General features: G+C 35.3%; 1 protein-coding gene across 1 annotated transcript in view; it reads right to left on the bottom strand.

Moving 5' to 3' along the window:
• Positions 1-26,356, bottom strand: part of KIF6 (kinesin family member 6) — a gene marked incomplete at its 5' end in the record, with an annotated part of 395,001 nt that overhangs the window by 287,386 nt on the left and 81,259 nt on the right. Inside the window, 2 exons of the mRNA XM_084259141.1 lie at positions 15,585-15,694; positions 20,964-21,111. Coding sequence (XP_084115267.1) covers positions 15,585-15,694; positions 20,964-21,111 — 258 coding nt within the window. The remainder of the gene's footprint in view (positions 1-15,584; positions 15,695-20,963; positions 21,112-26,356) is intronic.

The following is a 26,356-nucleotide window of genomic DNA, read 5'->3' as shown; positions in this document are numbered from 1 at the left end:
TTAGAATTTGTAAAAGATCCAGGTGATTTTAGTGTGCAAAGTCAAAAGTGATTGACTTCATCTTGAATCATCTTACAAGGCAAACACACAGGGAGGAGTTTCTGGTTTTTTATCTTTATTTTCTTTTTTCCCCCTTTTTAATTATATATATATATATATATCATATCTCATCATTTTTTTTTACAGTGTTTGCTTTCTTTTCTCAGGTGTAGTTTCCATAGAATATCCACCACCAATTTATCTGTGCACCATAGTCACCACAGTCCCTTGTGCTCTTTCCACCCTCATTTTGATCCCTCTCACTCCCTCTCCCCTGCAGGGTATCTCTGACTTATAGTTGCCTGCTTATTTTTGCATTGTTGTGTTGTGTTTTTCATTTTTATTTCTTTCCCTGATCCCTTATTTGGTTCCTCTATATTCCTCCTATAAGTGAAACCATCTGGTAATTTTCTTTTTCCTTCTGACTTATTTCACTGAGCATAATCCCTTCTAGCTCCATCCATGTTTCTGTGAATGACATGAGTTTATCTTTTTTGATTGCAGAATAGTATTCCACTGTTTATATGTACCACATCTTCTTGATCCAGTCATCTATTTTTGGGCATTTGGTTGTTTACAGGTATTACCTATTATAAATAGTGCTGCAATAAACATAGGGGTACAGGTATCCTTTTGATTTAATGTCTTTGTGTCCTTTGGGTAGATTCCTAGGAGTGGAATTGCTGGGTCATATGGTAGCTCCATTTTTAGTAGTCTGAAGAATCTCCATATAGCTTTCCATAGTGGTTAGACCAGTTTGCATTCCCACCAGCAATGCAGGAGAGTTCCTTTTTCTTGACATCCTCACCAACATTTGTTGCTGCTAGTTTTTTTAATATGTGCCTTTCTTACTGGTATAAGGTAGTATCTCATTGTGATTTTAATTTGCATTTCCATGATTATGAGGGATGGTCAGCATTTTTTCACATGCCTGTTGGACTTTGTATTTTCTTTTTGGAGAAATGTCTTTTAATTCTTCTGCCCATTTCTTGACTGGGTTGTTTACTTTGTTTTTGTTGAGTCATGGGAGTTCTTTGTATATCTTTGTGATCAGTCCCTTATTAGTTGTATGGAGTGCAAAAATTTTCTCCCAATCAGTACAGTGTCTCTTTGTTTTGGTTAATGTCTTTTTTGCTGTGTAGAAGTTTTTTTTCAGTTTGATGTTGTCCCAGCTATTCATTTTTTTTCCTTCACTTCTTTACTTTGGGAAATGAGTCTTTAAAGATCTTACTGATTTTGTAGTGTTATATGTCTTATAGTGTTTTATCTATATTTTCTTCTATATATTTTATGGTTTCAGGTCTTATGTTCAGTTCTTTTATCCACTTTGAGTTGATTTTTGTGCATGGTGTGAGGCAGTGGTCTAGTTTCATTCTTTAGTTTATGGTGGTCCAATTTTACTTTCTACCCAGCTCTGTCTCAAGCCCAAAGGGGAAATTTATTCATCTTATTGGTTGTCACTGAAGTTCCTCCCTAACCACATATACTAACAGGCAAGGTTACTGTGAGTTTTTATAAGCCTGTTCTTCCATGGGAAATTTCTTTTCTACCTCTTATCATACAGCTGATAGGTAAATGAAGCCATTCATTGCCATAATAACTAAAGCTTAACTGGGATTATGGATCTACTTAAGCATCTAAAGAGGTTTATATCCTTGCTAAACTTAAAAAAAATCCAAGTGATAATAAAGACATACCATATCTATCTATCTATCTATCTATCTATCTATCTATCTATCTATCTATCTATCTATATCTACATACTGTATCACCATTATTCCATTGAAATAAAAAATGCAGGAAAGCAAGTATGGAATTCTAAGAGAGTTCACGTATTATACAACCAAATGTGTCACTGGTTTAGGATCATATTTATATAGTCTAGTCAGACTCATGTGATAAAAAGTGTTTGTGAAATGTCATCAGTGGCCTTTGACTAAGTTGCTTTCTCCCTCTTAATTATTCAAAGCCTTTGATCTCCAATGGGGCTACATCAGAACTACTATACTTCTATATTTACTTCCAGGTACTTGTACAACTTTGTCATTTTTATCAAATACAATTTGCACATGCCTCCAGTTTTTCTGTGTAGAGCTTTCAGCTGTTTTTGCAGCCTATCACTAAGCATTTCTCTGACTCTTTTTTGATAATGTTTCCTCACTATTTTCTGATTTCTGGCCCATGGAGATTTTGAAAAGTAAAAAAAAAATAAAAAATAAAAAAGGCAGATTGGTATCCAAACTAGTTTGGCTGCTTCCACTGCTCTCTCCCTGGATAGCACTCATCTGTGGGCACCCCATAAAAGGCTCCACCTCTGGCATCTTTCTGGAAAATCCTGTGGTATAACTTTTTCCAATCAGGGTCTTTCTTGCCAGTTCTCTTCAGATTCTTTTTCTGGTTTCTACCCAACCCCTTGGGCACGAGGCTTTGGACTTTCCTTATTGCCCTGTCTGCCCTCATTGAAAATCTCTTTTGCACCAAGCCTTGCAGTCAATGTGTGCCCCACTCACCCTGCTGCCTTTGCTCAGAGAAACCTAGCCGAAGTCTTGCCTGCATACTTATTACCTCTTGCCTAAGTGGACTAATATGGAAGTGAGAATGTCCTGTAATCCCCTGCTGGTAGAATGATTTTTCAAAATTGGAGGAAATTAGAACCATTAGCCACACTTTTTCATCAAGCTGCTTCCTTCCCTGGCCCTTTCTCCCATCCATCCCCTCACAAATCAATAGCTATTTCCTGAATCCTTAGTCTTCCAGTTGATTGTGACTATACTTTTTATGGGTTTGAGCAAAGACTTTATTAGTGTTTCTTAAATAAATATCCTAATTGCAAGTTAGAAACCCCCAAAACTATTTATTTGATTATTTTTGAAAGGGGCCGTGGATAGTTTTCCCTACAAAATGTTTCTAAAATGTTTAGATTTCAAGCAAAAAGTCATTGATAGCCTTAACTTGGACACCTAAGTGGAAAAGTTCTGCTAAGTATACTCAGCCTGCTTAATGATGGGTCAGAAGCAAGCTTTGTGTTTTCTCTGTAAACAGAGAATCTTTTCCACTTGGCTAAGTAGTTGGAATTTGTGGACTCTTCCTAACTGACTGGAAGACATACAAAGAGCAATAGCCAAGCTCTTGTTCTCAATAATAGAAACCATCAATGAAAGAACACCTCTTCATTCCACATCCTATCTCTGTAACATTCCAACACCACCAATTTGCTGAACAGGAACTTCCCAGGAGTTGTGGCAATGAACTGGTTTCTCATTTTCATGTTATAGACAAATGTTACTAAGGAGATTTCCGTTTTTTTTTTTTTTTCTTACTTGCAAACGCCCCATGTGTTTGTGCAGGGTATAATTCACATTATGGATTTGTATATTTATTATGACAAATGTCTGTCAGAGGGCAGTAAGTGCCCTCTAACAAAACTAGCATATTACAAAAAAACTTCCAACAGGTGGCAAGGGTGCCTTTTAATGATTCACATGAAGGTGCCCTATAGATTAGAGGTAGCCCTGTCTAGTTACCTTGACTTAGAGCAATAATAATAGCAGGCAGGCCTGCTGAAATGGGAGAGAGCTCACCAGCCTTTTCTAAATGTCTGGGTATGTTTCATATGTTATAAACACAGTGCCACTATTCATTTCAATACGGAGAATATTCTTTAGTTCAGTAGTTTTCAACCTCCTTTCTTCCTACTTCAACATACAGTCTCAAAAGCTATCTGTGATAGAGATTTGTGAAAAGAGAAACTTAAAATTTTAGGGGAAGTACGTAAGGGATGCCCTCCTTCTTACATTAAACAATTTCAAAGGTAGATTTTTTTTTCATATTGATTGAAAATCTAAATGATTTTTTCTGTTATAAAATATAAACAGTTGACACATATCCCCTGAGAAAATTTTACAAACCAGCAATACATTTTTTTGTGTGGTCTTAACCTAGACAGTTTGGGACAAAAGTAATGGCTAATTTTTACATATAGCCACTATTGCAATGTTTTGAAAACTCTACTATTTTGACAAATGTCTTTTCTTTCTAGTTTTATCTAACATATTTCTCTAACATATCTTCTTAGTGATAGTGAAGAATATAGATAATCAGATGACATTTTGGAAATTAAGGTAATTTAACCTACTGAATATCAAGTTCTATAGCAAATATTTAAGAAAGAAATTATACCAATTCTTCACAATCTCTTTTAGAGAATAGAAGCAGAAGGAATACTTTCTAACTCATTCTATGAGTTCAATATTACCCTAATACCAAAATGGATAAAAACAACACAAGAACATTACAGACCAATATCTCTCATGAACACAGATGCAAAAATATTCAATGAAATATTAGCAAATCAAATCCAACCATGTATAAAAAGGATTATATATCCAAATCATTGCGATTTATAACAGGAATAGAAGGCTAATTTAACACTCAAAATTCAATTTATATAATCCATTACATCAATAGCCTAAGAAAGGAAAATCACATGATTATATCAATAGGAACTCTCATTCATTGCCCAGGAATACAAAGTAGTACATGCACTTTGGAAGACAGTTTGGCAGTTTGTTACAAAAGTTAACATATTCTCATTAGAATCTAGCAATCACACTCCTTGGTATTTACTTGAGGGAACTGAAAACATATCTACACAAAAACCTGCATGTGGGTATTTATTTATAATTTCCAAAACTTGGAAGCAACTAACATGCCCGTTAGTAAGCAAACTGTGGTACAGCCAAACAATGGAATATTATTCAGCACTAAAAATGAATGATCTAGCCAGGGAAACACATGGAGGAAACTTTGCATATTCATATGTATAAATGCATATTTCTAAGTGGAAGAAACCATCCTGAAAAGGCTCTATATTGTATGATTCCAATAACATAACATTCAAGAAAAGGCAAAACTATGATGACAGTAAAATGATCAGTGATTGCCGGAGGGTAAAGATAGGAAGAGATCACTAGGCAGAGTAGAGATGACTTTTAGGGCAGTGAAAACTCTATGATGTCATAATATTTTATATATAAAAATATACCCATAACAATGAATATGTTACACATTTGTCCAAACCCATGGAATTTACACCAAGAATAAAAGGTAAGGGATACTATGAACTTTGGGTGATTCTGATGTGCAGTGTAGTAACAAATGTATCACTGTGGTACATGATGTTAATAATGGGAAAGTTAGGCATACATGGGGGTAGGTGGAATATGGAAAATATCTGTAATAAAAAAACCCTGCAAAATATCTTCCTCTCAATTTCTTTATAAACTCAAAACTGCTGTAAAAAAAAATAAGACTTCAAAAGAGAAATATTGTATAGCAACAAGTGAGGTACTTTATCAGAAAAGGAACAAGTCCAAATTCAAAGTTGTAAAATATTCTGAGTGATCATTGTGAAATCTTGCTTTGTTATTCATATTAATTTCTTTCACATAAATTGGTAAATATCTTCTCCTAAATATTATTGTTTCTAATTTTCTAAATATTATTATTTCTATTTATGTTGCTAAATTACATTATTTGACTTAACCTTGATTCATTTAATTTCTCAAAAAACTTAATACCCTGAGGTCATGCTATTAACACAGCTCTGCCATTTCAGAGGTGCTAAATCCTGTAGATGATTTATTCCCTATCTGGAAAGGAATAAAAAAGAAATAATGAAGGGACTGAATTGTTTAATGTATCTGTAATGCATCGTATGAGACTCAGGGATATCTAGTGCCAATATGGAAATAGCTTCATATTTCAAGAAGCTTCTGCTTTCTATACTTCTGCTTCCATATGCTAGGAAAACTGTCATCACCGAAAGAAGACACAGAACTGGAAGGTGTTGGCTACTGCTATGGAAATGCAAAAGCAAAACAAAAGAGTTTTCATCCATGACATGCAAGACCAGAACCATACTAAGTGCAATTAATGTGTAGGGGAACAAACACTTTTCTCACAGATGGTTATTTATACTCATTTATTTATTGGTTACTATCGTTTAATTCTTTCACTAAGATTAAGCACATATATTGGAAACATTTTCATTTCTTTTATTCCAAAATTATATCCAAATATGATAAAATTTTAGAATGCTAATAAATTGGTAAGATCACCTCCTGTATTCTATTAAATGAGGCGAGCTTTTCCCATCACCAAACAGTATCAATTTATAACTACCAACAGACAGATGGCTCCCACATTTGGGGAAATTGTAGAGAAAGACAGATCTAGAGGCAAGGGAATTTAATGTTGGAAAACCAAACCATTTCCTCTGCCAGGTAAATCACTTATAATTTCTACATATATCTGATTGCATTTGACAAGTTTCGAGATTTCTTGCTTTTATTTTCATTTTAAAATAAACTTTATTAATGCTTCAAGTAACAAAGTAAACATGCTTCTTGTGAAAAAGTCTGCAAAAATTTTAAAGTTGAAAAAATTTCCTACAGTACCATCATAAGGACATTGGCATGCTGAAAATTTTTCTTCAAGTGAATTTCTTAGGCATATTTTGCAGATTTGCAGTGAAATTATAAAAGCATCCATGTTATATCCTTTAATATTGAGGATGATAACTTTTCCTTTACTATTTTAAGATATGTTCACAAGTAAGGCAGTGAGGAATTTACATGGATTTTTCTCCCAAAACACTTAACTGTGGCTCAGAATGCTGGTTACTGACATGGCATCTCTCCTCCCCTTCACCTAACATTTAGCCTCTGATTTTATTCAGGGAATTATTTGAAAATACACTAGACTTCCCCAGGCTCTCTTGCAACTAGGAATGGCTGTGATATATCTCTGGCCAGTGATAAGCGAAAGTCAATGAACAGCGTTTCTGGGAAAGACTGTTAAAGGGGCAACCTCAGCCGGCTTCCTCTTCTTTTACTTCCACAGGTGAATGTGATGCTGAAGGTAAGTAGTCATTTTGAACGAGGACTAAACCCCGCTAAGAATGGCTCTGCCAAACAATAAAGTCTTTATGGCAGCCTGGAACTTCCACAGTAATCCCTCTACCAAAGGATAGAGTATTTGTTTAAGCCTCTGTAAGTTGAGCAACTGTTAGTTAATTTACTAAAAAAGTGTTCAGTCCCACTGACTGCATAACTCTTCCCTCTACACTTAGTAATAACATGGTATAGGATTTGATTCTGGTTTATCTGTTCTTTCTTTTTCATCTAATTTTAAAATGGCATAACACAATATTTGTTATTAGCATTTTTACCTTATTTGTTATTAGTCCTCTCTCTGCTCTTTATTTTTCTAACATTTCTTTCTCTTCTTGGTTATTTATCCCTTCAGATAAACTCTGAAATCTATGTTTATCCAAGTCTTTAAGATTTTGCTTGAATTTCACTGAGTGTCTATATTAATGTGGCAAGAACTGATATCTTCATACTTCTCACCAGTACCAGATTAATAGCTCTCCATTAATCTCTATTCTTATATCCCGTACCCAAAATTTCTTCACAAAAGTTCCTGAACATTTCCTATTTTACCTTCTTTTGCTTTTGTGAAACATCTATTTTTCCTTCTAATTGGGTTATTTCTAGGACTGACTTCTTATATTGAGTTAGATATGTGCTGAGAGATAATAGGTGGTCAGCCAGACTGAACACTATGAGAAATTTGGACCAGAAGAAAAACACAAATGTAAAGTATAATAGATAGGAATAAAAACTGAAGGAATAAGAACTTTATCTAAAAGCATAACTTCAAAAATTTAACACAAAGTATTTACACCAAAAAAAAAAAAAAAAAGCAGGTTTGGGGTTGATGCAAAGAGGTCTGCAGCATAAGTGAAAGATTGACCTCTAAAGGACAGTGTTCCTTGAGACTAGAGGAAAGTAAGTGAGAGGAAGAAGGTGTGGGAGCTTTTCTGAAAGCTTCCATATTCTCTCTGAGGGAGACAATAGATTCTGAACAAGAGAATTGGGGCAGGTAATACTTGACAAGACACAGACATTTGATCCAATTATTGGGAGAAATGGGAGAAAAAGCCCCAGGCACATGAAGACATTGCTAGAAACAGAGGGCCCCCTGCTGAGGTTGAAGAGCATCACATGATGGAATTTTCTCCCCATCTTCTCTGAATTCCCAACTTGAAATCAGTGCCCTTCTTTGTGTCTCCAAGAGAACTCATAACTGTGTAAGATTAAAATGATCAGTTTGAGTTCGTTATACTAGACGAGAGCCCTTTGAGGTCAGGGATGGATGCTTCCAATGCTTTACAGTGTCTAACACAACAGAGCTGCAATGGACTCAAAAGCTTTGGCTCCACAAGACGCTCAAGATATTATAGATTAGGGCCTCCCTGGTGGTGCAAAGGGTTAAGCACCACACTATGAGGCAATCCACAGCCTCTGCAGCATGAGTTCGATCCCCAGCTGGCCAGGGAGAAACCCACATGGTGAGACAGACCTCTCCTGGTTCGTCCACTGCTCCCCTCAGCAGTGTATTTCAGTCAATCTGCCTGTTCTGCTCCCCACTCTGTCTCTGGTGAATCCTCTTATCCCCCGCATCTCTGGCCTGTACCCCAGCTCTTGTATGCATAAATAAATCTTAAAAAAAAAAGGATATTATAGATTAAAAAAAGCCAAGACAGTGAAGTCACTCAGAGCTCAGATGGAATGCCAGCATACAACACAGATCTTCCAGACACAACACAGATCTCCCAGTAGTTTGATGGGCTGAGGTTTAGATCCTGATCTCTCTCTTGCAGACAGACTCTTGGGGAAATATCCCACAGTCTATGTGAACCCCAGTTTACTCATCTGTAAAAGAGGAACTATAATACCTACTTCCTTAAATAAGATTATGTATATAAAGTCCCTTGCCTGAGGACAAGTTTACAATAAATGTTTATCTTCCTCGGGAGAAGTGAGATTTTCCTGGTATCTCCCAAAAGAACTTTGTCTTCTTGAGTGAGGGAAGGGATTAAGGCAAACTACCAGCACTGGAATTGTTTGGGATGCTTATTCAAACATATTTCATTGTTCTAGAGGTGAAGACTAGGAACATCCATTTTGACAAAAATTTGGGTGATTCTTACATATTGTTAAATTTCAAGCCACTAATTATGAAATCTCCTAATCCTGCCCCTGCTTTTTATGCCCATTGCCACCAAACAGTCCAAATAACTTCCCCCAAGGCTCCTGACTCCCATCTATTTCATTCCAGTCCCACACTACTGATTTTTCTCCCTAAAAGGCAGTTCCAATTAAGTTATGTGACCTTGAATAAAAATGTCCAAGGGCTAAACCTTGCCCACCAATTTCTTGCATCCGTATCTTTCCATCTTAACATTCTCACCTACTCCCTTTTTGAGTTCTAGTCTAACAGGTCTATTAACTGTCACAAAACAAGTTCTTTGCTTTTCAAAAACCATCCCTTTATTTCCACAGGTATGCGATACTCCATCCCCACCATCAGCCTTAATCCTTCCCTCAAGGACTATGAATATTTTCCTGATCACATGACCTGATGTAATTACTTTCGCCTTTAAATCCTTATCATTCTTCCTACCTCTCCTAGATGCTTTTCACATTCTACCTTACACCATTTTGTACTAGTTTTAGCCACTTTGCTATGAGTCCCAAGATTTTGTTAGTAAGCTCCAGGCCTAGTACAGTATGGAGAAGAGCATTGCATTTCAATAAATGTTTGTGGACTGAATGGATAATTTCAATTATTTTATGACTATAATTCGTGAGGGTAGACAATGTGCATTTATCTTTTTTTTATTTTTTTGATTGATTAATTGATTTATACAAGCACTGGATACAGTCAGAAGCGCGGGAGGGTGAGAGGATTCACCAGAGCCAGAGTGGGGAGCAGAACAGGCAGACTGACGAAATACACTGCTGAGGGGAGCAGTGGTTGTGGCAGGAGAGGTCTGTAGCACCATGTGGGACCCTCACCAGGGGCCGGGGATTGAACCCATGCTGCAGAGGCTGCGGGCAGCTTCGCAGCTGAGTGCTCAACCGCTGTGCCACCAGGGGAGGCCCTGTGCATTTATATTTTTGTAACTCCAGCAATGCTCAGCAATGTTTTCTGTCCGGTAATAGGTATTAGAAATGTGGTGAATTAAATATAACATCTCTCAACTTTTTCTTTTGATGAGAAATTATTCATAAAACACACAGCCAAGATTTCAAATACTGCATGCTGGGATTTGCTGACTTTTTTTCAACCAACAATAACCATAACAATCTCTGGAACCTGAAATGGAATATGCATCTCCATTTAGGAATACTAAAATTATACTAAAGTAAGGTACTATTTTCCCTACTGTTAAGACCAGCAGTTATACTGTTTCACCTCATGAGACATACTTAAATTCTAACTCTCTCCCTTTTATAGATAGCATATGACATAAGAAGCTTTCAAAATTAGAAGTACCATTTCCATTTAACTAAAATACAGAATATATTTAAAACACATATGCATATATATGCATACCTATGTCTATATAAAAATATATAGCCAAAAATATATATACTTTTCTAATTTTTTTTTATTTTGAGATAACAGATTTACATGTATGTGTAAGATATAATACAGAGAGATCCTAAGTACTCATTACCCACATTTTCCCAATTGTAATATCTTGCATAACCCGTAAATATCACACCAGGGCACTGGCACTGATGCAATCCAATGCTCTTATTCAGATGTCCCAACTTAGCTTATACTCACTTGTATATATATGTGTGTCTACTCTATGCAGTTTTATCACATAGGTAGTTCTGTGTATCCATTCATAGCCAATATACATACTGTGTTCCCATTCATAGCCAATATACAAGGGGCCCCATTCTCCACTTCCTTTCCTAAACCCAGTGAGCCACTAATATCACCTATTTCTAGAATCCTATATCTCTAAAACACAAGTAACAATGTAAACAAATGTTACCTCAACCAGAAGGGATGAAAGAATGGAGGGAAGGAGCAAGAAAGGACCTTACAGAAATGAAATCATACAACATAAAACTTTTGGAACTTACTTTTTTTTTTCACTTAGCATGATGTCTTAGAGAATCAAGTTGTTAAACATCTCAATAGTTCATTCCTTTTTACTGTTGTTTTATTAACTAAAGTCAAGAGTTTACATTAGGAGCCACTTCTTATGTTGCAAATCCTGTGGTTCTGACAAATGTGTGCCATGAATTCATTCACCATTACAGTATCACATAGTTTCACTGTCCCCAAATCCCTTGTGATGCACCCATTCATTCCTCTACCCATCACTCCCTCAACCACTCATCTTTTTACCATACCTACAGTTTGGCTTTTTCCAGAGTGTCATATAGTTGAAATATAACTGTGTAGTTTTAGTTAATACTGGCCTTTATACCTAACAATATACATTTAAGCTTACTTCATGTTTTTTGAGGCTTAATAGCTCATTTCTTTTTATTGTCAAAGTAATATACTTATTTGTCATTTATATATCTTCTGTGGTTAAGTATCTTTTGTTTGATTCTTTTTTTTTTTTTTTTTATAGAGGCATGCTTTATTTATTTGTTTGCTGGTTTGTTTGTTTGTTTTGTTTATACATGCACTGGGTACAGTCAGAAGCGCGGGAGGGTGAGAGAATTCATCAGAGCCAGAGCGGGGAGCAGAGCAGGCAGAAGGACCGAAGTACACTGCTGAGGGGAGCAGCGGGCGGCAGGAGAGGTCTGCACGCCATGTGGGACCCTCCTCTGGTGGCCGGGGAGCAGCCGGGGATCGAACCGGCGCCACAGAGGCCGCGCGTAGTTTCGCAACCCAGCGCTCAACCGCTGCGCCACCGGGGAGGCCCTCTTTTGTTTGATTCTTAATTGGATTTTTTTCTATCTTACTGTTTTAAAAGTTGTTTGTATATTTCAGATTTAAGTCCAAAAGTGTTTGGTAAATATTTTCTCCCAGCCTCTGGCTTATCTTTTTATTCTTTTAACAGAATCATTCAAGAGCAGAAGTTTTTAATTTTAATGAAGTTCAGTTTTTCTATTTTTTTCTTTCATGGATCACACTTTTGGTGTTATGTCTAAAAACTCATTGCCAACAACTATAGCAACATTTGCAAAAAGCAATCAAATTTAATCTGGTGTCTTGACATCATACACACATAGTCCAAAGACAATCTATAGGCAAATGTTTCAGTAATAGTAGAGAGGTGGGACTCATGAAAATGTAAAAGAAAAAGAAACAGAAAAGGCAGAGTGAGTGCATGTGAGAAGAGCACCCAACTCAGCAGGGGACTTAGGGGGAGCTGTCACTCAGTGATGAGGAAACCACTACTGAGGGCTATTACTGAATAATGCCAAAATGACTTTGAATCTGACCTCACATGGTTAGCCTAAGGGAAAAAAATGTGGAAGAGATCAAATATTGCCATTGTCCCTCAAATGGATGAAAGAAAGAGGCAACCAAGACCAACAGACATTTTGCCTACTATTTTTGGATGGTATTCACTGTTTGGGGCATTCCAGTTTACAACAAAGAAACTAGTCAACCAGACAGATAAGCTTTCAGAGTTAAAACTTGCTTCTGTTCAAGTGTGTGCAACCAGATTAACAGTATATACTCTTGATTCAACCCACGTACAAAAAAAGTTACATCCCATTATAAAGAATTTCTTTATTATCTCAGTAAAAGGTAAATCCTCTCAAACCCTCAGAAAAGCAGCAGATTTCATATCAGTCAAATCTTATTATCTCCATACCAAGAGACTATACAGTCCTTGAGTTGTTCTGGAATTTTAAGGTTTTAATATATTTGAATGAAATAGGGTATGCTCCAGGGATATGGGAGTCTTCTTTTTTTAGTGACATTTCTATTGTCATAACACTAGTTATTATGTAATTACAGTTCAAATTGTAAAAATCAGAACATCTTTCAGTTTGCTTGTACGTACTTGTGTTTGTGTGATGTGGGGTTGGTTCACTGAAAACATCTGTTTTGTAACTGAGGTCACTTCTGATTTGAATTAGTGAACTCATTCTCCAACAAGTGGTCAAAGCTACTAAAGAAAGAGCAATAGTTTAAGATAGAAAGCTAGCAATATGTCTAGAGGCAATCTGACCAATATCGAGAACCACTACTAAATGCTAGGCGGTGAGGAAATGCAGAGCCAGAGAATTAAGACAATGTCCTTGCTCTCAGGAGACAGAAAATTAAGACACTGTTCTTGCTCTCAGGAGGCTCTTTTCTAAGAGGAACGACAGAAAATATCCAACTGACTTCTTATTCTTTTGTGACAGGGAGAAGAATATCTAGATAAGGCCTATGCTGTGATGTTACCAATCTTTTAACAACAGACATTGGAGGCTGGAAAGTTGTTAAATATTATGTAGCTATTGCCCATATTTTATATACAATAAGAAACCCAGAAAACTAAAAGAATTTGTCTAAGATAGTAGAGATGGGACTCAAACCCCAAAGTCCTAACTTAAAAACTAATACTCTTTATATCACAGTACTTCTCTTAGAGTTCAAAGGACTTTCCTTTTTCCTAGTTCTCCCCAGTTAGGCTACACCTAATTATGTCATTTAGATCCAGATTCATAGAGTTCATTCTGTTTTTCTTTTACACTCCCATCTTCAAAAAGACTACTTCATACCTTTGATTTAACAGATAATTTTTTTTTGATTGACTGTGGATATATTTTATTTTTGTAGGCAAGAGTGCAGCAAAGGCACCTTCAGGTTTTAAGCTTTAAGCTGAGCTCTTAGTGGTGAGGTGACTCTCCTCCTAAACAGGGCTGGGGGATCTTAATTTCTAAGATGATATCTGGGGTGTAGTCATCGTACTGGAGATTCTTATAGGTGCTTTCAACATAGTTTATTTTTTTTTTCCCCATAGATTAAGGTCTCACTTGGGCCTAGAGAAACTAAAAACACATATAAGGCATACTTCCTACAGCAGAGAAATTTGTGAAGCTATTTTCCACCACCCAATAAAGTTTTTTAATGGAAGTCACCTTTTTAGGTCAATGACTACCTAATTCTCTAGACCGCATGGTAAAATCTTAAAGCAATTTTTGCAATTCTGGCATGAAAGTGAGAGTGTCTGTTTTTTAATCCTTGCTCTATCACTAACCAGTTAGTTTTGAAACCCTGGGCAAGTCATATGTCGCTGTGTTTAACCTTCATAACAAGTAAAAACGAAAGTGCCAGCCTTCTGTGACTGGCATTCTTTTCAAGTCCAGTCAAATCCAAAGTGCTTTCCTTTTTTTCTTTTTCATCATGTACATCACAGCCAGGCCCTTCATTTCTGGATTGCTGCTAAGCAGGCTTTAAGTTCTTTGGTGGTAGATGTGACTTGTTAAAAGCAATTCTAAGCAAGACCTAGCCTAGAGGTATATTGGTTAGACTGGAGGCTAGAAAATTAATTTAGAATCCTATCACAATTAAGATCTATCTTGTACCAAAAGTCTGTTGCCAAAGTCTCTCCAAAGCTGGCCTCACTTGATTCCTTATGTTACTTCATGTGACACTTCAACACACAGTCATTTAGACAACACCTTCTTATCGTCAATGTTGCTGTTCTCATCCTCCCTTTGAGGAAAGTTTTACCTTTTTGTAAACTTAATTCCAGTACTCTCTTTAAGGCTAATTTCTTCTATGGAGTTAGTAATTTTTTCTTTTTCTTATTCCTTATGCAAATAATTAGAGTACCAACAAAACCCCCTGCTGTAACTTCCTCCAATGACGAATATAAGCAGGAAAGAGATATGGAAAACCCTCAATAAACACAAATATATAAAGGTGGTATAAGAATATAATTCACTTTATTACTTCTTCTTATACATTTTGCAAATCAAAATAAGCAGCAGGTTGCTGATGCTTTTTTTGATAGAAAATTAACATGTACCTTAAAATTGTTTCAGAATATTTAATAATATTAAAAAATGTTTTCTTGTCTCTTGCAACTTATATATGAAGATGTCTGGACAAAAGAATATGAGCTGTTACCACTTAATATATGTTTAATTTAGGGAGATATTTAAACAAGCAGCAAGTAATGTTATTTAAATGCTGACAGGGTAACTTATTCCATTCATAGATAAGTGCTGAAGTCTCTATATTTCAATAATGAAACAATCAGTACCATTCTAACCAAATGACAGTCAAAGTTAGTCTTAAGCCAGCAGAGAAGCATTTGGGGAAAACTGAAGTTTTACTTTCTTTCAGATTCTCTTATTGCTGCTTGAACCCTAATTTGAATACCTTCTTCAGAGAAAGGCCACAATTAGAGGAGTTTTATGTGGCAAGAGTAAAGTAGTACTGTCATATCCCATCAATCCTTTCAGCAGCCACTTTCCAACTCCAAAAGAAATTTTCTCAAGAAGTAAGTTTCCAGCAATTTTAGTTCCCATCACTGCTGTCTATGTGTCACAACTGAAAAAAAAAATCCATTACATTATAAAAAGATTCTGTTATCCAGTATTTGCTAATTACGATTGAGACCAGACACATACTAAGTTTCAAAGAAAACAATTGAAGGGAACATCTGAGAGTAATTTTCCCCCATTCTTTGTTGTTCAGCTACTCACGGCAAATCTTCCAAACTGGAGGCTTCATGTCTTGGATCCAATAGATCATAACCGCATTCATTGTAGATTTCCAAATAGGAAATGTGCGTTGTATATATTTTGCTGCTGTCCTGATTAGAAAAGGGAAAGATGTTATTTAATGACTATAACTAACAACTTAACGTAGAAAAAGATGAACACATTTATCACTAGTTCCATCACAGCTTCTCTCCTTTTCTCACTTTGTATGGTTTACATTTTTTAGTTCGTGACACTTTCAAGTTGCCAGTTACCATATGCATGAAGGCTTTTTTTAAATGGCCAACACCCATGATTACAAGCAACTTCAGTCTGTTATTTTTTATTGGTTCCACGTTATACATAAAAAGTCAATATACATTTAAAATGAGCCAACTTGGTTATAGAATGGCATAGTGCACCATTTTCTACTTTCCAGACCAAGAAAAAAAAGGTCACTAAGAAAAAATAAACTTACATTCTGTGAATAGGTCTATTCATAAAAGAACACAAAATTGTTGGTTCGGTTTAAACCTTCAATAGCAAAAGAGTTTCCATCTTTAACTATAACTCCTTTTTACTTTCTAATATTAAAATTTTTCTGATGACATAAATAGGTAATGGAAAGTAAATTCCAAACAGAAATAGTCTGACCAATCAGGTAGCAGGAAGAATGAACATTAATGGTGCATTGCCTAATGGGCTAATTTGCCTGGCCCAAGTAGCAAATCAAGGATATTTTGGTATTGATTAGGAAGAAGTATTTTCTGTGGTTTATTGATAAAATTCAGTAACACAGGAATCACTGTAATTAGGATAAAAGTCAAGGTAACTGATCCACGTCTCAGTTCTGACAACAGACAAAAAAGGCCCCACTCCCTTTGAGATAAGTAAGATAGGGAACTTTTTCAGCTCTTGGCAAAATTTTGTGTTCAGTTTCTAATACAAAATATCAAATAAGAGCATCTTCTTATTCCCTTCCAAATACAAATGCTTCCATTTCTGCCAATATGATTCTGCTTTTCATAACATGAGAAAATATTTGTGTCTTATGTCAAGGACATTGTCAGAGTGGATACTAACAGAGAAGATTTGCTTAGCATGACTTTTTTTTTTAAGATTTATTTATTCATTTATACAAGCACTGGGTACAGTGAGAAGCATGGAAGCGTGCGAGGATTCACCAGAGCCAGAGCGGGGAACAGAACAGGCAGACTGACAAAGTACACTGCTGAGGGGAGCAGCAGGTGCGGCAGGAGAGGTCTGTCACTCCATGTAGGACCCTCGCCCACGGCCGGGGATCGAACCAGTGCTGCAGAGGCTGTGGGCAACTTTGCAGCCCAGTGCTTAACCACCGGGGAGGCCCTTAGCATGATTTTTTTGATTGATTCTCACCTGTATCCAAAACAGTCTATTTAACAGGTATTATCCAAAGGGGAAGAGGACCAAGTCATAGTGCTAGGGGGGAGAACAAATCCAAAGCTGGCATCCTAGCCCTACAAGCTATGAGTCCCTACCATGCAAGGTATCATTTTTCATACTCATTAAGGTAAAGATGTCACATGATGTATCCATATATGTACTTCAGATTAAAATTAATAGTTTTCTCTGGTCCTCAAAAGGCTCAAAGAGAGATATTACCATTTCATAAAACAAAATGATACATGAAAGGTTAAGGTAACTGGCAGTCAGCACATATCTATAGTAAAACACTCCAGATGCAGCTGAAACTCCACATTCTGTTCTTCTGTGATGGTGACAGCCTGGGCCGAATCTCTAAGAGAGTTTTTCCCAAGAAATGCTGGAAACCCTGCTGATGTGGGTGACTGGCTGCTCTGGCAAACTGACAAATCATCTATCAATTACATTCATCTCCTGGTTTAGCAAAAGCACTATTTCAAAATTATTCTTCAGGCTATAACTTGGCTTAGTACAGGTATCAGAGATTATAAACATTGGAGACACTGTGTCTTTCCATCTAGTACAGTGTTTCCTAAAGCATTCCATGAAATACTCATGGACAAGGTGTTCTGTAGTCAACACATACACTGCTCCTCTCTGTAAGGTTCTCAGAACATGCTAATGGCCACCAGAAATCATTCAGCAACACCCTGAGATGCTGTTTAAAACAACATGTTTCTAAAACTTACCTGAACATACCTGGAAATCCCATAGACCATGGTTTCATATTTTAGCATACAGTTGTGAGCTCATCTTAGCATCACACAAAACTAATTTCAAATATGGATCTAATCATTTGTAACAGAATCTTGTACCCTCTCAGTTGTTTAATTGAAAAAATGGTGATAATAGGGGCCTCCCTGGTGGCGAAATGGGTTAAGCACTACACTAATGAAGCGATCCACAGCCTCTGCCAGCACGAGTTTGATCCTTAGCCTGCCAGGGAGCAACCCACATGGTGAGGCAGACCTCTCCTGTTCGCCTGCTGCTCCCTTCAGTAGTGTATTTCAGTCGGTCTGCCTGTTCTGTTTCCCACTCTGTCTCTGGTGGATCCTCTCATCGCCCTCTCCACACACCTCTGGCCTGTACCCCAGCTCTTGTATGCATAAATAAATTAATCTTTAAAAAAAAAAAGAAAAAAGAAAGAAAAAATGGCGATAATGACCTTATCTTGTTGAATTGTTGTGACAGAGAAATGGGGTTTTGTATTTAAAATCCTACCAAAAATGTGTGGGCCATAACAGGCACCAAGAAAGGGTTACTGATTTTATTGTTATTGCTGCTGTTTTTATGATTTTTTAAAAGCCTTCGAAGGGAGAATTCAGTGTGTCAAGATAAGAGAGAAAAAGAAAGGCAAAAAGAAAAACCACCTTGTATGTTTGCTTGTAGTTGAAAAAACTCTGCTTTCAGAAATTAGGAGAATCATTAAAAGTCAGGAAATCAACAGGTCCTCTGCCCTGAGATAAGGATAATGCCTTTGGCTCCTCCAGCGTCTGTATTTTCTGGACTTTTACTGGAATACACTTAAAATTCACTGAGCTATATGGCAAGCTACCTTTCCTTATAAGTCCTTTTTTAGTGTTTAGGATTGCCAGGCTGTAATGTAACACACATGTTTCCTGCAGACAGCTTTCCCTCCTGCCTCCAAAAAAGTCGGAACCTCACAATACTCAAAAATAACAAGCAGAGATTTCAAAATAAATGGAATCACTTTTCTTCCTTTGCAATCATTGAAAATGTACTCCTATCATGCTCACAGACATCAAAGACCCAGGATGCACTGGGCATTTAGTTTATCTTGAAATAAACACTTAGCATAAGTCGGGCGTTTCCTAAAAGAATTCCAGAGAGCTCGATGTGACTCTAAAGCTATCAGCTTGGGGCATCTGAGTACCTGTCTGCATTTTTTAGCTGTGTAATGTGGACAAACTGCAAGTTGCCTCTGACTTGTTTGGCCACAATTCAGTTTGATTATAACGAATGTGTCTGTGTCATCTTGGAAATCTGTCTGTCTATAAAGAGTTGTACTGCTATATATTGGTCTGAAGGGTTTGCTCTAACTACAGAAAGTTATTTAGAATTGTTTAGAATAAAATGAGGTTTAGAGTAATGTCAATGACAAACATGAAACAAAGAAACCAGAAGAGAGTCGGTGTATGGAAGACATTTAGATTTTTAGAACTGTATTTTGGTAACCATAGAGGAAATTTAAAAAGAGACAAATATATTTTCTATATATGAAATATATTATATATATATTTTTTCCGTTTAACTTAATGAGGGGAATTGGCTTCATTTGTTCTGAGTTTCAAAGGATTCTCTGAAATTGGTCAGGGATCATTTTGAGACTGTATATATATATATGTGTGTGTGTGTGTATATATATATGTATATATATATTCACATTTACACACATACACATGTGGTTTTGTAAAAACTATCATGTATGGAGCATCTACTATGTGCCAAGAACTGGACAATAGCTTTAAACACAGTTTTCCAATCTCCACAATAACTCCATAGGACTGAGACATTAAGTAACTGCCCCAGGGTCACGTGCTGTAAGTAGTACACTTTCTTTGAACCAGGTCAGCCTCCACCACTTTCAATGATATTTGTAAGACGACAGAATTCACATAAGGCCATTTCAAGAAGAACAATTAGAAATTATATTCCCAGCTTTTGAAATTTGGAAGCAAAATAAAACAGCTAATGTCAGAAATAAATGAGTAAATGAAAAGAAGAGATTTGGATCCTATATATATATATATATATATATATATATATAGGATCCAATATATATATATATATATATATATATTATACTATACTCAGCTTTTACTCTTCCAAATTTTCTGGCATACAGACTTGGCATGTCTGAGCTAGTGAGAGATGAGCTGAACTAATGGGTAATTGCTACTTTATGGATGGAAATTAGAATTATGCAGATCTCAGCTATTTCTTCTCATCTTTGCAATTCAAAATGCAAATAGCATACAGCCGAGAAATTTTGGTATGACTGTTACACTGACCTAGTTAGGGCAATTGTTATACAGAATTAATACAATTAAGGAATTGCTGGTACTAGTAAGGATATTGGAAATCATCTAGTACAATGCAATGCCTACTTCCATAAAGGAGAGACGTGAAACCCAGAGAAACTATCTGACTCATTGCAGAGAATTTGCTTAAATACAACCAAAAAAATAAAGTCAGTCTGAGATAAAGAGGTAGTATATAATAAGGACAATATTTGACATCACATAGACCTGTAAGGAACCTCCAAATCATCTACTTACAAGGGCCCGAATAAGATATTTGAGGTTCAGTTTTCCCACCTATAAAAAGATGATAAGCATCCCTCCCTACCTTGCTATTTGTATTATATGTTGTATTAAATGCTGGCAAAACAACAGACACTTGGAATTACACAATAAATGATGTTTATAATACAAACAAGGGATTCCTCTTCATAGCAGTATTAATTACAACAGGTTTTTTGCTATGGTAAATTCATTTGCACTTCATCAAAACTGCAAAGAGGACACATAGCATCCTAGTCAGTGCTTTAGTAGCAAAAGTGAAACTCTGTTTTGGTGATTTTCCTCAGTTTCTTAATGAGGAATATAAGATATTAGTTGGTAAAATTTGTTATCTGTTCTTTTAATTTCCATTTATATCAGAAGGAATTCCACTTGGGTCGTTGCTGAAACAGCATCCATTTAATGAGAAACACCTTGTTAATTTTCTCTTTTTCAGCAAAATCCCAAACTTCCCTTAAATTTAAATGTAAAGGATAGAGTTATTACATAATAAAACTTCCTAATTTAGAAACAATAGAATAAAATATTACCAAAGTTTTTTTTCCTGTAGTAAATTTCTGCTGCATATATCAAGTATAGTGAACTTAAAGTTTCATACCTTTTGTAATTGCTCAAAAATGTATGACAGTGTCCTTGGGATAATGCCTCTGTCACTGTAGCGCTCTGCCCCTCCTGTAATGGTGAATGTCTTACCGCTGCCAGTCTGCCCATATGCAAAGATGGTACCATTGTAACCTGCCAGGGCACTGCATAAAGAAATGGCACATTTTTAAAATCAAAATGGTTAATTAGATTTGTATCAACTGGCTTATATTCTCATAGCAACCTTATTCAACACTGTTGCAAAGACATTTAGGAAGATCTATATTTCTACGGAAACATCTATAGAAATGTTTATATGCATGAGTACGTAGCTAGAATTTACTTTTTTATCCTCAAGTTGTAGCAAATCAATGCTTCTTTCTAAGAAAGCATTTCAGGAATAAGACAAGATTGTACACTCTCACCACTATTAGTCAATATATTGCTGGAATTCCTAGTAAGAGCAATTAGGCAAGAAAAACAATCCAAATTGGAATGAAAGAAGTGAAACTATTACTATTTGCAGATGGCATGAAAATACACATAGAAAATCCCAAAGACTCCACTAAAAAGTTATTAGAAATAGCAAATGAATACAGAAAAGTAGCAGACTACAAAATTAATACACAAAAATCTGTTGCATTTCCATACACAAAATTAACAATAGCAGAAAAGGAAGTCAGGAAAACAATCCCATTTGCAATTGCATCAAAAAAAAAATAAATACCTTGGGATAAATTTAACCAAAGTAGGAAGTATGAGACATTTCGTTAAAAGAAATAGAAGATGCAAATCAGCGGAAAGATATTCTGTACTCATGAACTGGAAGAATTAATATAGTTAAAATGCTTATATTACTTAAAGCAATACAGATTCAATCCAGTTCTGTCACAATCCAAATGACATTCTTAACAGAAATAGAACAAAAAAATTATGAAATGTATTTGGAATCAAAAAAGATATCAAATAGAAATAATAATCCTGAGAACAATGCACAAAAAATGGAGGTATCATGCTCTAGTGACTCCAAGTAGTCACTAGAACAGACTGGTTCTGCAGTAAAAACACACACACAGATCAATGGAGCAGAATCAAGATTCCATGTATATATTGACAACTAATTTATGGGCATATACTAGAGCAAAAAAAGTCCCTTCAATAAATTGTGTTGGGGAAAAGTGGGGAGCCTCCTGTCAAAGAGTGAAACTAGGCATTATCTACTACAATTCACAAAAATTAATTCAAAATGGATGAAAGACTTGAATGTAAGGCCTGAAAATGTAAAATGATATAGAAGAAAACAGGCAATATGCTCATTGACATTAACCTTAAACATGTGTTTAGAGACTTATCTCTAATGGCAAGGGAAACAAAAGCAAAAATAAATAAGTAGGACTACATCAAACTACAAAGTTCTGCATAGTGAAAGAAATTATGATGAAAATGAAAAGATATCCAACTGAATGGGTCTGGATATTGGCACATCATAAGCCCTACAAGGGGTTAATATCCAAAATACACAGAGAAGTCATAAAACTCAACAACAAAAAAATCAAACAATCCAATTTTAAAACAGGCCAAGTATCTGAATATACTTCTCCAAAGAAGACATACAGATGGCCAACAGGCACATGAGAAAATGTTCATCATCTCTTATTATTAGGGAAATGTAAATCAAAGCATCATTGAGATATCACCTCATACCCATGAGAATGGCTATTATCCAAAAGACAAAAAACAAGTGTTGGAGAAGATATGCAGAGAAGGGAACTCTTTTTTTTTTTTTTCAAACTTTTTAAAATTTTATATATTTTTTACATCGTTTGCATTTTGGTACAATGTATGAGTTTTCATCTTGGTTATAGTCCCCGTAAAATTCCCACCACTCTTGCTTTGATCCTATTCCTTTCTCCCCCCATAGTGTGTCTATGATTTATAGTAGCTTGTTGATTTTGATTTTTACTTTATTATAATTAGTCTTTTTCCTGATCCCTTATTTAGGTTTTCTAAATTCCTGCTATGAGTGAGACCATCTGGTATTTTTCTTTTTCTTTCTTGCTTATTTTACTGGGCATGATCCCTTCCAGCTCCATCCATGTTGCTGTGAATGGCATGAGTTTATCTTTTTTGATTACTGAGTAATATTCCATTGTGTATATATATGTACCACATCTTCTTGATCCAGTCATCTTTTGGGCATTTGGGTTGTTTCCATATCTTAGCTATTGTAAATAATGCTGCTATAAACATAGGGGTGCAGGTGCCCTTTTGAATTAATATTTTTGTGTCCTTTGGGTAAATGCCTAGGAGTGGAATTGTTGGATCATAGAGAAGGGAACTCTTATACACTATTGGTGTAAACTTTATAGATAGCAGTATAGTGATTCCTCAAAAAAATTAAAAATGGAAATGCCATACAATCCAGTTATCACACTTCTGGGTATTAACCTAAAATACGAAAGACTACTAATCTGAAGAGATAGATGGAGAATTATTTATAATAAAGAAATAGTCAGATGGAGAAAGACAAACATGGTACTTTCACTCATATGTATGTATACAGAGAAACCAAACAGGTGAATTAAATAAAAATAAACTTTTAGTAGTTACCAGAAGAGATAGGGGTAGATAATTTATATGAAAAAGAGTCAGTATGAAGAATAGAATTGGACTTTCAGTGGTAATATTAATGTAGTATACATAGATGTTGATTTTTAGTGATATATACCAGAAACGTAGATAATGTTATAATGAAATGTGACATTGATAAAAAATAAATTATAATGGGAATTTAAAAAAGCCCTGTAACTCAAAGAGAATTCTGTCATTTTATTTACTTTTTAAAAATTTTATTAATAAAATTTTTATTTAGAACAGTTTTTTTTAAAGATTTATTTATTTATGCATACAAGAATCGGGGTACAAGCCAGAGGTGTGGGGGGTGAGAAGATTCACCAGAGACAGAGTGGGGAACAGAATAGGCAGATTGGCTGAAATACACTGTTGAGGGGAGCAGTGGGCGAGTCAGGAGAGGTCTGCTCTGCTGTGCCATGTGGGTTGCTCCCTGGCCGGGGATTGAACTCATGCTGCAGAGTCTGCGGTCAGCTTCATAGGTTGCGTCTTAACCCCGTGCGCCACCAGGGAGGCCCTAGAATAGTTTTATGTTGACAGAAAAGTTGCAAAGGCAGTACACAAAGTTCACATATCTCTTCACAACCTACTTTCCCCTATTGTTAATATCATATTAGTAAAGCACATTTGCCAGGACTAATACACCAATATTGATATATTATTACAAACTTAATTCAAATATACTTCATTTTTACCTAATGTCTTTTTTATCCAGTTTTGAGATACAACTGACATATAACACAAGTTTAAGGTGTACAAGATAATAATCTGATACATGTAGATATTGTGAAATAATTACCATAATAAGGTTAGTTAACAAATCCAACACCTCACATAAATATGATTTTTATTTTTGTGGTGATAACATTTAAGATCAGTCTCTTAACAACTTTCCTGTATGTAATACAGTATTGATAACCATAATCACCCTGCTGTACATTAGATCCCAAGAACTTATTTATCTTATACTGGAAATTTGCTCCCTTTGAACAACTTTTATCCCCCCATCCATTTAAGACCCTAGCAACCACCATTCTACTATTTCTATGAGTTCAGTAGTTTTAGATCCATATATAAGTTAAAACATTAATAGCTGTCTTTAACTGACTTCACTTTGCCCTCAAGGTCCACCCATGTTGTCTCAAAAGACAGGATTTCTTTCTTTATATGGATGAATAATATTCCATTATATATGTGTATATGTGTATATATATTGATTTTTAATGATGTACACCTGAAACATACACATTGTTATAATGTAATGTTACTTCAATAAAAAATAAAATGGGAATAAAAATAGTAAAAAGCCCCTGTAACTCAAATATATACACATATATACACACATATATACAATATACACGTACATATACACACATAACATATATATATCACATATATATCATATACATCATACACATAGATTTCACATTTTCTTTATCCACTTGTTTTTTTCTAAGTTTTGATTCAGATGTCTCTTTAAGATAGTTATTTCATCTCCTTTGGATATATAATTAGAAATGGGATATAGTATTCTATTTTCAATTTTTTGAGGAAACTCCATACTGTTTTCATAGTGGATATACCTACTTTACATTCCCACCAGCCGTGATTTCTTCACACCCTTGTTGTCTGATGTCTTTTTGATAAGTCATCCTAACAGATTACAGTTTTAATTCACATTTCCCTAATGATTAGAGATATTGAGAACTTTTTATATACCTGTGGCCATTTATATGTTTTCTTTGGAAAAATATCAATGTAAATCCTCTCACCTTTTTTAAATTAGATTGTTGTTTTATGATTGAGTTATGTGAGAGCCTTACATATTTGCATATTTACCACATATCCAATAGATACTTTACAAATATTTTCTCCAATTTCATGTTATCTTTTCTTTTGATTTTCTTGAGTGTTCCTTTTGATTTAAAGAAACTTTTTTTTCATTTGATGTTTCCTACTTCCTGCTTTTGTGGTTTCTACTTTTGGTATCAGATCCAAAAAATCATTGACCAGATCAATGTCAATAATCTTTTCCCCTAGAGGTTCTTCTAGGAGCTTTTCAGTTTCAGATCTTACATTTAAGTCTCTAATCCATTTTGAGTTTATTTTTATGAGTGGTGTAAGATGAATTTTCCCAACAACCATTTATTGAAAAGACTGTTCTTTATCTATTGATATTCTTGACTCATTTGTCAAGTATTAGTTGACCATATATTTGAAGATTTAGTTTGAGGTTCTGACTATTTTTCTATGTGGCCTATGTGTCTATTTTTATGGCAGAGCCACACTGTTTTGATTACAATAGCTTTGTAATTTAGTTTGAAACCAGGAGGAATAATGCCTACAGCTTTGTTCTTTCTCAGGAATGCTTTAGATATTTGATCTTTTGTATTTTCATACAAATTTTAGGACTGAGTTTACAGTACAATGAAAAATGTTATTGGAATTTAATAGGAATTGCACTAAATCAATAGGTTTGGGTAGCATGGACAATATTAATTCTTCTGACCTATGAACACAGGATATCTTTCCACTTGTGTCCTCTTCAATTTCTTGAATCAATGTCTTGTAATTTCCAGTGTATAGGTTTTTCATCTCCGTGATTAAATTTATTCCTAAGTATTTCACAGTTTTTAAATGCTATTATGAATAAGAACACCTTTATCTTTTAAAGATATTTTGATATCATATCTAGCAAAGCAACTACTTAGTGTATGTTGATTTTGTATTTCACAACTTTACTGAATTCATAGATTAGTCCTAATGTTATTTTGGTAG

This window comes from Talpa europaea (genome assembly GCF_964194135.1).
Source record: "Talpa europaea genome assembly, chromosome: 2".
NCBI lineage: Eukaryota > Metazoa > Chordata > Mammalia > Eulipotyphla > Talpidae > Talpa > Talpa europaea.
The sequence above is the reverse complement of the archived record's forward strand: the minus strand, read 5'-3'. Positions and strand labels throughout refer to the sequence as shown.